The sequence below is a fragment of the Procambarus clarkii genome, chromosome 81 (genome assembly GCF_040958095.1).
Source record: "Procambarus clarkii isolate CNS0578487 chromosome 81, FALCON_Pclarkii_2.0, whole genome shotgun sequence".
Lineage (NCBI taxonomy): Eukaryota > Metazoa > Arthropoda > Malacostraca > Decapoda > Cambaridae > Procambarus > Procambarus clarkii.
In genome coordinates, this window is record NC_091230.1 from 14,708,172 (window position 1) to 14,722,970 (window position 14,799).

The window sequence follows — 14,799 nt, forward strand, 5'->3', positions numbered from 1 at the left end:
TTCCCAGTCTAACCAAAACGTTTTGTCCATCACCCGCCCAAGAGGCTGGCTGTCCACGCGGGGTAGTCTGCCTCTACTGCGTGGTGGTGAACGTTCGCACCAGTGTTACTAAACCTGGAAGTAGTATGACCAGTACAATACGGGCGACGGTGGCTCTCTTTTCCGGCAGCCTTGAAATGTTGCAAGTGGCGACAGGCTGCAACCAGCCGACCCGCGCCTGACTCAGCCCAGACCTCTGATCGTTACTCACTCTGACCAACCTGATAATATAAATAATTTTGTGAAAATATAATAATTTTTATGAATAAACGTTATAAATTCATATGTAAACACACAAGAGAGTTTGTACAAGATATACATTTATGAAACATTTATTGTACTCTCCTATAATTGTTTGAGTGTGTTGAGTTCAGGTGTTTGGCCCCGCCTCTGTCATCAATGACAGCAGGATAGATATACCATGAGCCCAAGACGAGAATGGCGAGTGTATACTCCAGTGGGTCGCAGATTTCTTCTAATCCCTCGGAATATACGGACCCCGCCTACGACGACTACATCAACAGTGTGCTCACCGACTATGGCATTAGGTTCAGTCCTGGGGGATCAGGGATCGAGGAGATTGAAGACGATCCTTCCCTGGTGCCCAGCAGCGAGGAGAGCAGGGAGGCGACTGAGGACAAGCCTCTCAATTTGAAAATAGAGGTGTTGGAATCTGGGCAGCGTCCCTCCGCCCACCACATCGCCACCTCCAGGAACTTCAAAGTCTCAGAAATAGGAAGTGATGAGGGTATATATATTTAAATAAGTTATCTAACACATAGGTAAAATTTTAAATATACATTAAATTACTGAAACCACAAATTGTTACAATTGTGATGCCACACAAAAACAGCTCATTTCAAACCTTTTTAAGGCTTTCTTAATTGATCCCGTCTTGTGGGTGAGTGGCAGAAAGGTAAGTCATATAATGGATTCAGGTAATAAACCCCAACAATCTAATGGTCTTTAAGCTAAATAACTGAAATCTCATTTGAGCTAATTAACATATAATTTCCGTTTGACTAATATAAACTTCCAGCTAAACCCGTGGTGTAGTGGTTAAGACATTCGCCTGGTGTTTCCATTGATTAATTGTTTCCGCCGGAGGCGGCTAGGTTATTGTGCACCGCATACTCATCCTGTGAGCGGTAGCGCAAAAGCATTACAGAGGGCACAAAAGGTCTTTATCAGACCTCATCTTAGATTATTACATAAACTATTTCATCTGTTCTTCACACCTTATAGTTACAATGTCACACCTTATAGTTACAGAGAATGTTCTATTTCAAGAGCTATATATTTACGGTGTCATTATACACTGGTGTTTCGCGAGCGTTTTGTCCTGGGTTCGTATCCTCGCCGGGGAGGATTTACTGAGCGTCAGTTCTTAACTAAAGCCTCTGTTTAACCCAACAGTAAAATGGGTACCTACCTGGTTGTTAAACGATTTGGCGGGGTCGTATTCCGGGGAACATAGGATTAAGGACTTGCCCGAATCGCTACGCGTGCTAGTGGCTGTACAAGATTGTATTAAATAAAAAATCAGTGTATATGATTTGAGAGAGGTTTTATGCTGTGGGGCTCTCAACCTCGTGGCCCCAACCCAGGGAACCAGGGGGGTATTCTTTTACACCTATCGGTCTGTGTCAGGTTAGGTAAAGGGCAGTGTGTCCTGTGGAGGGAGGAATGTACTAGATGATAAGTGACTTTCCTCGTCTCCAGGCCAGCATTGGAGGTGATTGGGCAAACCTAGCCCAAGAGGGGTGGTCCCCATATATGTTTCTTAGCCAAATCTAGATGTCAGTCAGGGCATTATGGAGAGGGCTTGCTAGGCCGTTAAAATACAGTGATGGAAGGATCCATCTCGACTGGGGGTCTGGAGGGGGGGGGGCTGTATGAGGAGCTCTGACCTCGTCTTCAGATCTAGTTTGTTTTTAGCCGTTGCTATCACTCGTTCTGGGTATCCTCTGGCGTAGAACATGTCCCTGAGGTCTAGTAGTTGAGTAGCAGGGGTGTCTTCAAGGCTGTTTATACTCTTCAAACGTAGACCTAAGACTGGGAAAATGTGCTACGTGGGGTCCCACAGGGGTCCATTTTGGGGCCAACCCTTTTTTCATATACATCAATGACATAGATGTGTCACAATTGATATGTTTGTCCTGCACACCGCCCCCCATCTGGGCAGCGGTGGATAGGTTACAATCACTCGGTTACTACCTACAGTTAGCAAACTGGGGATATTTGGCTAAAATTTCTGGTAGCAGATCATTTTGAATTAAATATTTACACATCGTTGGAACATTGGTTATAGAATTGTCTCTCAATTCACGTATCTTTTCGCACTCCATCACATAAGTGACGGAGGGTGTGCGAATAATTTTGTTGACACAGTTTACATTTGGTCAGGTCTACATCGGCGGATAATGAGAATTCCCAGAGAAATGAAGTAATAGATTTTCTTCAATTAGAAATAATTAATTACGGGCTATTCATGCCCGTACCACCTCTTGTGTGGCTTAATCTTCATCAGTCATCAGAAATAATTAAGCTACAGTGTGATTCTGTTTTGAGGGAAATATTTTCAAGTGTTAATACTGGTACATTTTATTAATATCTGGGATTATGTCTGCTTGTGTGCAAAATGGAGAAATCTTTTGAAAACAGCATTTATATTTGGCAGATAGTATTTTCCTAACTCAAACAATGTGAGGTTTACTATACTACACACATTTCTAATTTCTCTTAGATGGTCACATTCTCTCAGGTAGTGTTCAAGGCGGTGTCCGTCACTCTCACCACAAATTGTACAACTCTGCTCCTAAGCTGTTGTTTCCATCCTGAATCGCCATGGATATTTGTATCCGAAACGATTTCTTGCTATTACTCATTCTCTCCCGCGGCCACCTCCTCTTCGTCCATAATGATTAGGATTGCCAGCTGCAACCACATTGTACCCACGTACAGACTCACTGGTTTGTGCTTCTGTCCTCCTTCCCTCAGTTACCTTATCACGGTGATGTTGCCCGATAATAACTAATTTGTAGAAGTCTTAGGTATGAAGCACTCAGTATGGTCTCCTTCAGCGCCCTCAACAGCCAGCACATCTGCTCGTTCATTTTCACAGATTCCAACATGGGAGGGGATCCACAGAAATTTGACGATTCTTGCCTGATTAGTTAGTACCCTCACAGCTCTTGATTTCAGTAACTATGGGCAAGGTTTTCTGCCCGATTTTTATTAAGGCTTTGTAGTGCTGCTTTTGAATCACTGCAAATCACTGCACCGTTAGTGTTTCAAGAAACCTTAACGCCATGACAATGGTCGTTAGTTCTGCTTCCGTTGAAGAAGCATAGGTCTCAATACGTGCTTTTTCTTCACTTGCGTTTTGAAAGCCATTATTCCTAATTTCAGTGTATGCTGCACCAACCTTGCCATGGGCTGTAGTTTAGTCATTTACTCCAAACTTTTCTGCACTGTACGAGACCAAGAGATGCCTATGGCTTGAGGCAGCAATACCAGGCAATGTGGCAACGTGTTAATACTTGTTATCTTTATTTTACGAGTGCCCGACTCTTGTCACAGGAGGTGGAAGGTCTTAGTCAAGGCCCATCGTGTACAATCATTGATTGATTGATGAAGATTAAGCCACCCAAAAGGTGGCACGGGCATGAATAGCCCGTAAGTGGTGGCCCTTTTAAGCCATTACCAGTATCAAGAGCTGATACTGGAGATCTGTGGAGGTGCGAATGCACCCTGCATGACGGGAGATGTCTCCCTTGTGAATGTGTTAAGATGAAGATGAAGCCACCCAAAAGGTGGCACGGGCATGAATAGCCCGTAAGTGGTGGCCCTTTTGAGCCATTACCAGTATCAAGAGCTGATACTGGAGATCTGTGGAGGTGCGAATGCACCCTGCATGACGGGAGATGTCTCCCTTGTGAATGTGTTAAGATGAAGATGAAGCCACCCAAAAGGTGGCACGGGCATGAATAGCCCGTAAGTGGTGGCCCTTTTGAGCCATTACCAGTATCAAGAGCTGATACTGGAGATCTGTGGAGGCGCGACCGCACCCTGCGCGACGGGAGACGTCTCCCGGACCAAGTGGTGACCAGATGGTGGTGTAGAATCATGAAATCTGGCCTGTTGTTTCTGTTTGACTTGGGCGGAGTATGAGTATTTATGACTCGTATGGTCGCTTCAGTAAGATTTTGCCATATGTGTTTAACAACTTCTTCTTTCACCTTCCCCTGGCTGTAACGCACGTCAGTTGGCGACCTCCCAGGTACCTATTTACAACTAAATAAACCGAGGCATTAAGTGAAAGGAAACGAACCCGGGGTCTTTCGGCTGTGACCCGACTGTGCTGACCACTTCGCCACCGGACCCTATAACATGCGAAAAGGCGTTTAAGGGATTGCATCACATGTGATCTGGCCTCCGGCGCTGGACGCTCCGCATGGCTTTAGCCATGTCGGGTTCGTTTTTGTTATCCGGAGCCTGGTGTAACCGGATGCTGCTCTGTTGGTCGTATCAAGTTACGGTCCATCGTATTGTCAGTTTAAACGTGCTTGAAGAGTCGAACGCTAACTCCCAAGCCCCGTTCTTCTATAGCTATCTGTTGTGATATAATACAATGGCCCTCGACCTGATTCCACATCTCCTCATATTTACTTTTGAAACTTGTTATTGTTCTCGCCTAAATGGAATGTAAGTTTCAAATTTTAGCTCCCTGACTTCGTCTCTAAGTTCTGGCCAATCAGTGAAAAAACTTAAATTCCTCGAGTTTATCCATGTCTAGGCTTCTCAAGGCTACTCAAACATTTCCCAGTTTTCCATGTGCTGCAGACATTCTGTTTGTACTCTTCAAGTGTCAGGTTTGATTACATACATACTCCCAGAACTTTTTCTTTCTGATTTTGGAAACTGTCTTTCTTTGGAACCAATTACCCCGTAACGTGGTGGAGGTGCGGTACCTTGATTGTTTCAAGCGTGGGTTGGACATGTATATGAGTGGGATTGCATTTATTGCACATAGGCCGCCATGTGGGATGGTGGGTCGCCATGTGGGATGGTGGGTCGCCATGTGGGATGGTGGGTCGCCATGTGGGATGGCGGGTCGCCATGTGGGATGGTGGGTCGCCATGTGGGATGATGGGTCGCCATGTGGGATGGTTTCATCCATTAACCTATCCTGGTAGTTTAACCCTCTTAGCTTTGGCATAATCTTGTTACAAACTTGTATTTTGAAGATTTTGGTTGTATGCTTCACAAGGTGTGGATTCCATGCTAATGTTGTGTGTTTCAGCATTTGTCTAACAAGTGTTAGATGGGATGTGATGGGCATGTTGGTTTGGGCTGGTGATGATGTGGTGAATGGGGCCTCTGGTAATGGGGGCTCGTGGTGATGGTGTGTGTGGGTTAAAGGTGATAGGGGTGCATGGGTTGGTGGTGGTGATGGGCGTGTTGGTGTGGACTTGTAGTGATGGGGGTGCGTGGGATTATGGTGATGGGTATATTGGTGTGGACTGGAGATGATGGGATGTGTGGATATCTGGGTGGTGATGGGACCTACCTGTTAGTGACTACGAGTAGGGTTGAGATCTAGCTCTTTATGCCCCGCCTATAAGTCTTGTTGTATATGTTGCGTCAGAACTTAGCTACTCTGACGTTCAAATTTCTTATCTAATTTGGCTTTAATTTAAAGTTGTGGAAGGAATTGGCATCCACAACTTCTTCTTTCAGTGCACTGTACTTGTTGACCACCCGTACAAGGTACGGGTATTTCCTTAAATTTCTTCGGCAAATTCCTACTTCCAGCTGTCTTCTTGTCCTAATTTCTCTCCGTTTTAAGACGCTGTTCTTGTCCATCATGAATATTTCCCCCTCAGTATGTTGTATGTTGTGATTATGTCCCCCTCTATTTCTTCTATCCTCTAGAGCTGTGCTTGTGGCGATGGGGTGTTTAGGTGAGTTGATGGTAATGGGGGTGTTGGTGGTGATGGGTTATGGGTTATGTTAATGTGTTGGTAGTTATGGTTTGTATGAATGTGATATCTGCCCAATCTTCTCTATATGTATGACTTCCCGTTGATCACGCCGCAAGCCTAAACGTTTCGCACCAGACTCCCATAAACACGAAACGTTTAGACAAGGATGGGGTGGTGTTGATCATGCAGTCAAACGTATTCAGTAGCCCAATGTGCTTATTGCAGTGGACCTTCACCACCTGCTTGGTACTTAGAGCAGTGGTGTGTACAGCTGTGCTTCCCTAGTTGACAGTCAAGCGTTAATAATCAATTCGTGCTTTGTAAATAAGAAAAACGTGTAAAGGAGTATAATTTTAGTGTGATACTTGTACAGAAGTCACGTCAGCAGTGTCCCTCCTTAACTGGAAGTGTTTTTGTGCGCATAATGTTATCAAGAAGAGTAAACAATGAGAGAAAAACATACAACACCAGAGAAAAGTCCCGGACTCTGAATCCTGTAGATAAAAGTGATAGAGTGAGCAGGGAGCCAGGGGAGCCAGCGGGCGAGGCTTCACGCTGTACCAGGCGACCGTCACAGCCTCGCACAGCTCGACACAAAGGTAAGGGAAGTATTAGCTGAGCAGATTAATGTCCCAAGACATGCCATATGATGGAAGAGTTTCAAGAAGGTCATTAAATATTCACTCCAGATCACTGTGTATTGTTTTTAAACAGTACACCGGCCATAGAGGGTTTTTTCCAGTCATTATACAGGAAGCTAGCTATACGTTCTGAATTTGTACAGAACGTATACCTTAAAGCATTATATGGGAAGAAATATGTTTTGCTACTGTACAGAAAGAAATACGTTATAGCACTAGACGAGCTATACGTTTTGGCACACTAGAGGAGGTATACGTTTTGACAAGACCGGCGCTCGCCGTGTGTATTGGATCCCGCCCCTCTGGGAACATTAAATACACTGTATAATAATTTTTTCTTTTTAGTTTACCCTGTCGAGTGAGTTTATTGGGCAGCGTCACTTATCCTATAAGTGTACATACCGCCATAGCCGCATGTATAACATCCCTAATAGGAAGAAAATCTACTGGGTTCTTCATCCTGTCACTTGTACCCAGACGCAGCTGGGGCTTTCTTGACTGTCTAAAATGAACAGTTTATCAAACAAGAAAATTGACATTTGCCAACCCCTAAACATACGTTATCTTGTGGGCGCAAAGTGGGGACTCTATTTAAGAACATTTTCTATATTTGACAAATAGTGTTTTCCTAACTCAAACAATGTGAGGATTATTATTTTATAAATATTTCTAATGTCTCTTAGACTGACATAATCTCTCAGGTAGTGGTCCAGGCGGTGTCCGTCACTCTCATCACAGATTCTGCAGCTCCACTGCTCAGCTGTTGTTTCCATCCCAAATATCACTATTACTGATTCTTTCCGGCGGCCACCTCCTCTTCGTTCATAATGATTGGGATTGCCAGCTGCAACCACATTGTATCAGAGTACAAATTCACTGATTTGTTCTTCTAGTTTCTTTTCCTCAGTTACATTGTCACGGTGATGTTGCCTGATAATATCTCTAAAATTTAGAAGTGTTTTGGGTATGAAGTATTCAAAATGGTCTCCTTCAGCGCCCTCGGCAGCCTGCACATCTCGTTCATTTTCACAGATTCCAACGTGGGAGGGAGTCCATCCCTTCCGTGAATATTTAGTATTTTCCCAGCTTTCTTGATTTACATGAGGGCCACTAACACTAGTGGCCCTCAACGAGAACAGGAAGCCGGCGGATTGTCGAAGGTACCCCTATTTGCCTTGATGATCTTTCCCAGTTGGTCCTTAAAAGTTAACAAAGTATTGGCATTTACGGCTTCGGCGGGTAGGCTGTTCCATGGGTTTATAACCCTGTGGGTTAAAAAGCATCTCCTGCTATCAGTCCTACATAGTGGCTTGTCGAACATGAAACCGTTGCTCCTTGTTTGTGTTACATCTGACCTTTTGAAGAAATTGTAGGAGGAACATCCTCCAAATTGTTCAGTATTTTAAAAGTTTCAATGAGGTCCCCCGCATGAACAACCCGTTCTCTTACAAATTACGTCGTTTTTCGCTCGTGTGCGCACTCAGACTAAAAAATGAAGTAATTGAAAATAGAATCGGCTCGCGATTCGGCTGGGTGGGGACTCTTCTTGTCAACCATCTCCACCCCCCTCTCTATCCAGATTAGGCTCAGTCCTTGGTGAGTTGAACGTGAAGGTGACTTATTTCATGTTTTCCAAACTTAAGGTGTTGTGTGATTATCAGGGGCAGATAGCTGTAGTGTCCTCAAGGTCTTGTGCAATGACTCACATTGTATAGTAATCCTGACACAGTGAATATTAAGTTAAATTGCTTGAATTATGATACTTATCATGTTAAATATACTTGATTAACTCACTTTTTAATTTGACTTCAATTGTGTTCCCTAGATCTTGGATTTTCTGATATATTGCAAACTAGAGTGTAGAGAACACTCTGAGTTCATTGACTTAAAGAGAATGAGTACATGCTTACAGCAGATAATATATGATACATGTTAACATTTGATAACAGCTTAAAGTACAGACAAGTTCCATTCCTTGTCTTGTGTGTAATGAACTAGAATGGATGATGGAAGCCCTCTCTACTTCTACTTCTACCTATCTATCTTTCTACCCTCTACTTCCTCCTCTCTCTCCTCTCCCTCCGCCTCTCATCAAACTTTTCCTTTCAACTAACCACACTCCTCGCTGCTCCCAATACTCCTTACTCCTCTCACCTCTCTACCTCCCTCACCCCAAACCCTTACTCATTACTTCATTATTCATTTCTTCACTTTTTCGCAATTTTCCGACCCCCGTAAAAAAAATATATGACAATGTCAGACCACGGAGGAAAAATGAAACAGGAATTTCCTTAAGTACTTTCGTATATTAAATACATCTTCAGAAGGTCCTTCTGAAGATGTATTTAATATACGAAAGTACTTAAGGAAATTCCTGTTTCATTTTTCCTCCGTGGTCTGACATTGTCACATTCTTAATCACGTGTTTATTTTCGTGATATACACACACACACATATATATATATATATATATATATATATATATATATATATATATATATATATATATATATATATATATATATATATATATATATATATATATATATATATATATATAATATAATATATTTCACCTAAAGAAAAAGCACTTTGGAAGCCATGGTTCGTTTCTCCTTAGATGTGGGGCTGACGATAGACGAGGCTAGAAGTCCCTCAGCACTGGTCACCAGCGCCCCAGCACCGCCTACATCCCCGCCTGAGCCACCACATAAGAAACTTAAGGTTTACCAGAGGGAGCAGCCCTTCGACGACCCGGAGTTGGAGAGGAGGAGGGTCAATGCCATCCTCGCTAAGAAGAACAGGGATTTGAAGAAAAAGTAAGTACTGTAATAAAAATATTATTATTATTTGTTTAATATAAAGTTCGTTCGATTTATAATAGAGATTGATTTAGTGATAAGGTGGTTGTTACGTCCTTTATAAAGCCAAAAATATATAGGTTCCGGACAAATCTTAAAAACTCACATGGGGGTTTACACGAATTTTCGGATGTAAATGAGCATAAAAATATTGAGCTAAATATGAGAGTATATTACGTAAGAACATAAATATAAAGGGTTATGTTATGTTTAATGCATTACCCATTAAATTACCAGAACGGAAACTTGCAGTTTCCGTTCTGGTAATTTAATGGGTAATGCAGTTTACCCATTTAACGATGGGTAAACTGACGATGGTTACATTGTTAGTTTCGATGTGTAAACTGTCGATTGTAAACTAACGATGTAACCATCGTTAGTTTACCCATCGTTAGTTTAACCATTGTTAGTTTAACCATCGTTAATTTACCTTGTAAATTCAATTGTATCGCCTTCAAACGTATTAATTCATTTGTCCACTTTCATAATGAAAGTAATTATTATTGTCAATAGCGCCGGTGTATTTATTGGTGTGTAGCTTGGCTGGGCCACCTGTCTGTTGGTGTGTAGCTTGGCTGGGCCACCTGTCTGTTGGTGTGTAGCTTGGCTGGGCCACCTGTCTCTTGGTGTGTAGCTTGGCTGGGCCACCTGTCTCTTGGTGTGTAGCTTGGCTGGGCCACCTGTCTCTTGGTGTGTAGCTTGGCTGGGCCACCTGTCTCTTGGTGTGTAGCTTGGCTGGGCCACCTGTCTGTTGGTGTGTAGCTTGGCTGGGCCACCTGTCTCTTGGTGTGTAGCTTGGCTGGGCCACCTGTCTGTTGGTGTGTAGCTTGGCTGGGCCACCTGTCTGTTGGTGTGTAGCTTGGCTGGGCCACCTGTCTGTTGGTGCGTAGCTTGGCTGGGCCACCTGTCTGTTGGTGCGTAGCTTGGCTGGGCCACCTGTCTGTTGGTGTGTAGCTTGGCTGGGCCACCTGTCTGTTGGTGTGTAGCTTGGCTGGGCCACCTGTCTGTTGGTGTGTAGCTTGGCTGGGCCACCTGTCTGTTGGTGTGTAGCTTGGCTGGGCCACCTGTCTGTTGGTGTGTAGCTTGGCTGGGCCACCTGTCTGTTGGTGTGTAGCTTGGCTGGGCCACCTGTCTGTTGGTGTGTAGCTTGGCTGGGCCACCTGTCTGTTGGTGCATAGCTTGGCTGGGCCACCTGTCTGTTAGTGTGTAGCTTGGCTGGGCCACCTGTCTGTTGGTGTGTAGCTTGGCTGGGCCACCTGTCTGTTGGTGTGTAGCTTGGCTGGGCCACCTGTCTGTTGGTGTGTAGCTTGGCTGGGCCACCTGTCTGTTGGTGCATAGCTTGGCTGGGCCACCTGTCTGTTGGTGTGTAGCTTGGCTGGGCCACCTGTCTGTTGGTGTGTAGCTTGGCTGGGCCACCTGTCTGTTGGTGTGTAGCTTGGCTGGGCCACCTGTCTGTTGGTGTGTAGCTTGGCTGGGCCACCTGTCTGTTGGTGTGTAGCTTGGCTGGGCCACCTGTCTGTTGGTGTGTAGCTTGGCTGGGCCACCTGTCTGTTGGTGTGTAGCTTGGCTGGGCCACCTGTCTGTTGGTGTGTAGCTTGGCTGGGCCACCTGTCTGTTGGTGTGTAGATTGGCTGGGCCACCTGTCTGTTGGTGCATAGCTTGGCTGGGCCACCTGTCTGTTGGTGTGTAGCTTGGCTGGGCCACCTGTCTGTTGGTGTGTAACTTGGCTGGGCCACCTGTCTGTTGGTGTGTAGCTTGGCTGGGCCACCTGTCTGTTGGTGTGTAGCTTGGCTGGGCCACCTGTCTGTTGGTGTGTAGCTTGGCTGGGCCACCTGTCTGTTGGTGTGTAGCTTGGCTGGGCCACCTGTCTGTTGGTGTGTAGCTTGGCTGGGCCACCTGTCTGTTGGTGTGTAGCTTGGCTGGGCCACCTGTCTGTTGGTGCATAGCTTGGCTGGGCCACCTGTCTGTTGGTGTGTAGCTTGGCTGGGCCACCTGTCTGTTGGTGTGTAGCTTGGCTGGGCCACCTGTCTGTTGGTGTGTAGCTTGGCTGGGCCACCTGTCTGTTGGTGTGTAGCTTGGCTGGGCCACCTGTCTGTTGGTGTGTAGCTTGGCTGGGCCACCTGTCTGTTGGTGCGTAGCTTGGCTGGGCCACCTGTCTGTTGGTGTGTAGCTTGGCTGGGCCACCTGTCTGTTGGTGCATAGCTTGGCTGGGCCACCTGTCTGTTGGTGTGTAGCTTGGCTGGGCCACCTGTCTGTTGGTGTGTAGCTTGGCTGGGCCACCTGTCTGTTGGTGCATAGTTTGGCTGGGCCACCTGTCTGTTGGTGTGTAGCTTGGCTGGGCCACCTGTCTGTTGGTGCATAGCTTGGCTGGGCCACCTGTCTGTTGGTGTGTAGCTTGGCTGGGCCACCTGTCACTGTTGGTGCATAGCTTGGCTGGGCCACCTGTCACTGTTGGTGCATAGCTTGGCTGGGCCACCTGTCACTGTTGGTGCATAGCTTGGCTGGGCCACCTGTCACTGTTGGTGCATAGCTTGGCTGGGCCACCTGTCACTGTTGGTGCATAGCTTGGCTGGGCCACCTGTTAGTGTTGGTGCATAGCTTGGCTGGGCCACCTGTCAGTGTTGGTGCATAGCTTGGCTGGGCCACCTGTCAGTGTTGGTGCATAGCTTGGCTGGGCCACCTGTCAGTGTTGGTGTGTAGCTTGGCTGGGCCACCTGTCACTGTTGGTGCATAGCTTGGCTGGGCCACCTGTCAGTGTTGGTGTGTAGCTTGGCTGGGCCACCTGTCACTGTTGGTGCATAGCTTGGCTGGGCCACCTGTCAGTGTTGGTGCATAGCTTGGCTGGGCCACCTGTCAGTGTTGGTGTGTAGCTTGGCTGGGCCACCTGTCAGTGTTGGTGCATAGCTTGGCTGGGCCACCTGTCAGTGTTGGTGTGTAGCTTGGCTGGGCCACCTATCAGTGTTGGTGTGTAGCTTGGCTGGGCCACCAATCAGTGTTTGTGTGTAGCTTGGCTGGGCCACCTATCAGTGTTGGTGTGTAGCTTGGCTGGGCCACCTGTCAGTGTTGGGGTGTAGCTTGGCTGGGCCACCTGTCAGTGTTGGTGTGAAGCTTGGCTGGGCCACCTGTCAGTGTTGGTGCATAGCTTGGCTGGGCCACCTGTTAGTGTTGGTGTGTAGCTTGGCTGGGCCACCTGTCAGTGTTGGTGTAAAGCTTGGCTGGGCCACCTGTCTGTTGGTGTGTAGCTTGGCTGGGCCACCTGTCAGTGTTGGTGCATAGCTTGGCTGGGCCACCTGTCAGTGTTGGTGCATAGCTTGGCTGGGCCACCTGTTAGTGTTGGTGTGTAGCTTGGCTGGGCCACCTATCACTGTTGGTGTGTAGCTTGGCTGGGCCACCTATCAGTGTTGGTGTGAAGCTTGGCTGGGCCACCTATCAGTGTTGGTGTGTAGCTTGGCTGGGCCACCTGTCACTGTTGGTGTGTAGCTTGGCTGGGCCACCTGTCAGTGTTGGAGTGTAGCTTGGCTGGGCCACCTGTCACTGTTGGTGTGTAGCTTGGCTGGGCCACCTGTCACTGTTGGTGTGTAGCTTGGCTGGGCCACCTGTCACTGTTGGTGTGTAGCTTGGCTGGGCCACCTGTCAGTGTTGGTGTGTAGCTTGGCTGGGCCACCTGTCACTGTTGGTGTGTAGCTTGGCTGGGCCACCTGTCACTGTTGGTGTGTAGCTTGGCTGGGCCACCTGTCACTGTTGGTGTGTAGCTTGGCTGGGCCACCTGTCACTGTTGGTGTGTAGCTTGGCTGGGCCACCTGTCAGTGTTGAGGTGTAGCTTGACTAGTAACAACGGTTAAACTAACGATGGCCAACAATTTTTAACACCTATATTAACACGAACAGTGACGTGTTTATTTTCTTCCCAAAGACAGATCCGGGATCTTGAGGAGAAGGTTGAGAAGCTGCGTCGCGTCAACATCCAGTGCAACAAAGCTCTACGGAGGACTAACAAAGATGTCCAGCAGCTGCGAGTGGAGCTTCAGAGCTCGACTACAGCGAAGAAGAACCTGGAGGAGAGGCTCGTCAGCAAGGAAAACTCCATTAGGGAACAGCGAGAGAAACTCACGCTGTTCAGGGAGCACCTCGACCTCATCACCAGCAGCCTCGACGACGACAATCCTGCCAAGAAGCTCGTCTATGCCTTGTTAAAGAGACTTCCGAGTAACACTTCGCTTGCAGCTGCGGCAGCTGGCACCGCGGCTGCTGCTGGCACCGCGTCTGCTCCTGGCACCGTGTCTGCTGGTACCGCATCTAATGCTGATAGTACCGCGTCTGCTACTGCTGCTTCCACCAACGTCATTGTGAGGCAGAGAGATAGCTGACGTTAGTGTACCACCGGGAGGTCGCGACTCGTGTCTTGCTCTGCATCACCAGTGTCAGTGAAGCTTAGCAACACTTGTCCGGTGAACCTCCTGGATGTCTGCCCTGGGAACACTATGCTTGCGACACACCTCGTCATGACAGCTTCAAGTTTTAGTTTAGTAACTTATTATACACCCCATACCCATCCTTTTGAGCAGTAGTGGAATAGCTTACAGACACACATATTAGGCACAAGAACTGAACTCCAAAGTTCATTTAGGTAAGCACATTACGATATTGATGCGCTAGTTACCTAGTTCCTTAAGTTATTTTTCAACAGTGTATTCACAATTTATCAAACTAATGTGAATGTAACCGCAAGCGCTCTAGTGAGTTTACTTAGCTTATTATTGGCCCCATTTCCAGCATGTGGGTTCAAGCACTTGACTACAATGATCCAAATGTTAAGCAATTTACATTTGTTGTAAGTAATTTATATCAAGAAGAGAGAATGTCTGCCCAGGGTTGGAGACTAAACGCTTGGGGCTAGACTTATTCAACTGACACACGTGAAGCGTATGGGAGTGCCACAGGTCAGTTGGGGTCGGCTCCAGTGCCACACTTTAAGAAATATTGACATTTAATCCTACCCCCCCCCCCTCCCCCATCTGTGTGATTAAGTCTGATATATTGTTTGTATTATCCATAGACTTAATTTCATTCTTCGTTATTATTATTTTTTGTAAGAGAAAGAGTTGAGAAGGAGGGATGTTTGAAGAGAGAGGAGGGGAGAGGGGATGTTGAAAAAAAGAGGGCGAGAAAGGAGATGGAAAAATTGGGAGAAGGGGATGGGGATATTAGGGGAACGGTAGAGAAGGGGGATTAGGGAAGGGAAGAGAGAGAGAGGTCCGCGTGCAGCCGGAT

At 46.7% G+C, this 14,799-nt stretch overlaps 1 protein-coding gene across 2 annotated transcripts; it reads left to right on the forward strand.

Annotated features, from left to right (window-relative positions):
- The first annotated feature begins 74 nt into the window (after positions 1–74).
- LOC123773022 (uncharacterized) lies at positions 75–14,498 on the forward strand. Of its 2 annotated transcripts, none has more exons than XM_045766514.2 (3): positions 75–787; positions 9,288–9,486; positions 13,442–14,498. In XM_045766514.2, exons 1-3 carry the CDS (start codon positions 478–480, stop codon positions 13,893–13,895), a joined length of 963 nt encoding a protein of 320 aa, XP_045622470.1. In that variant the 5' UTR covers positions 75–477; the 3' UTR covers positions 13,896–14,498. The 2 variants fall into 2 exon arrangements, with proteins under 2 accessions (XP_045622470.1, XP_045622471.1); XM_045766515.2 differs by lacking the exon at positions 75–787 and adding an exon at positions 4,785–6,625.
- The last annotated feature ends 301 nt before the right edge of the window (positions 14,499–14,799 follow it).

What these genes read in the sequence shown, in the direction of transcription:
- LOC123773022 (XM_045766514.2), top strand. Translation starts at nt 478, where the DNA reads ATGGCGAGTGTATACTCCAGTGGGTCGCAGATTTCTTCTAATCCCTCG. An exon ending in AGAAATAGGAAGTGATGAGG is followed by an intron (nt 788 to 9,287) that starts GTATATATATTT and finishes GTTTCTCCTTAG; the next exon opens with ATGTGGGGCTGACGATAGAC. An exon ending in AACAGGGATTTGAAGAAAAA is followed by an intron (nt 9,487 to 13,441) that starts GTAAGTACTGTA and finishes TTCTTCCCAAAG; the next exon opens with ACAGATCCGGGATCTTGAGG.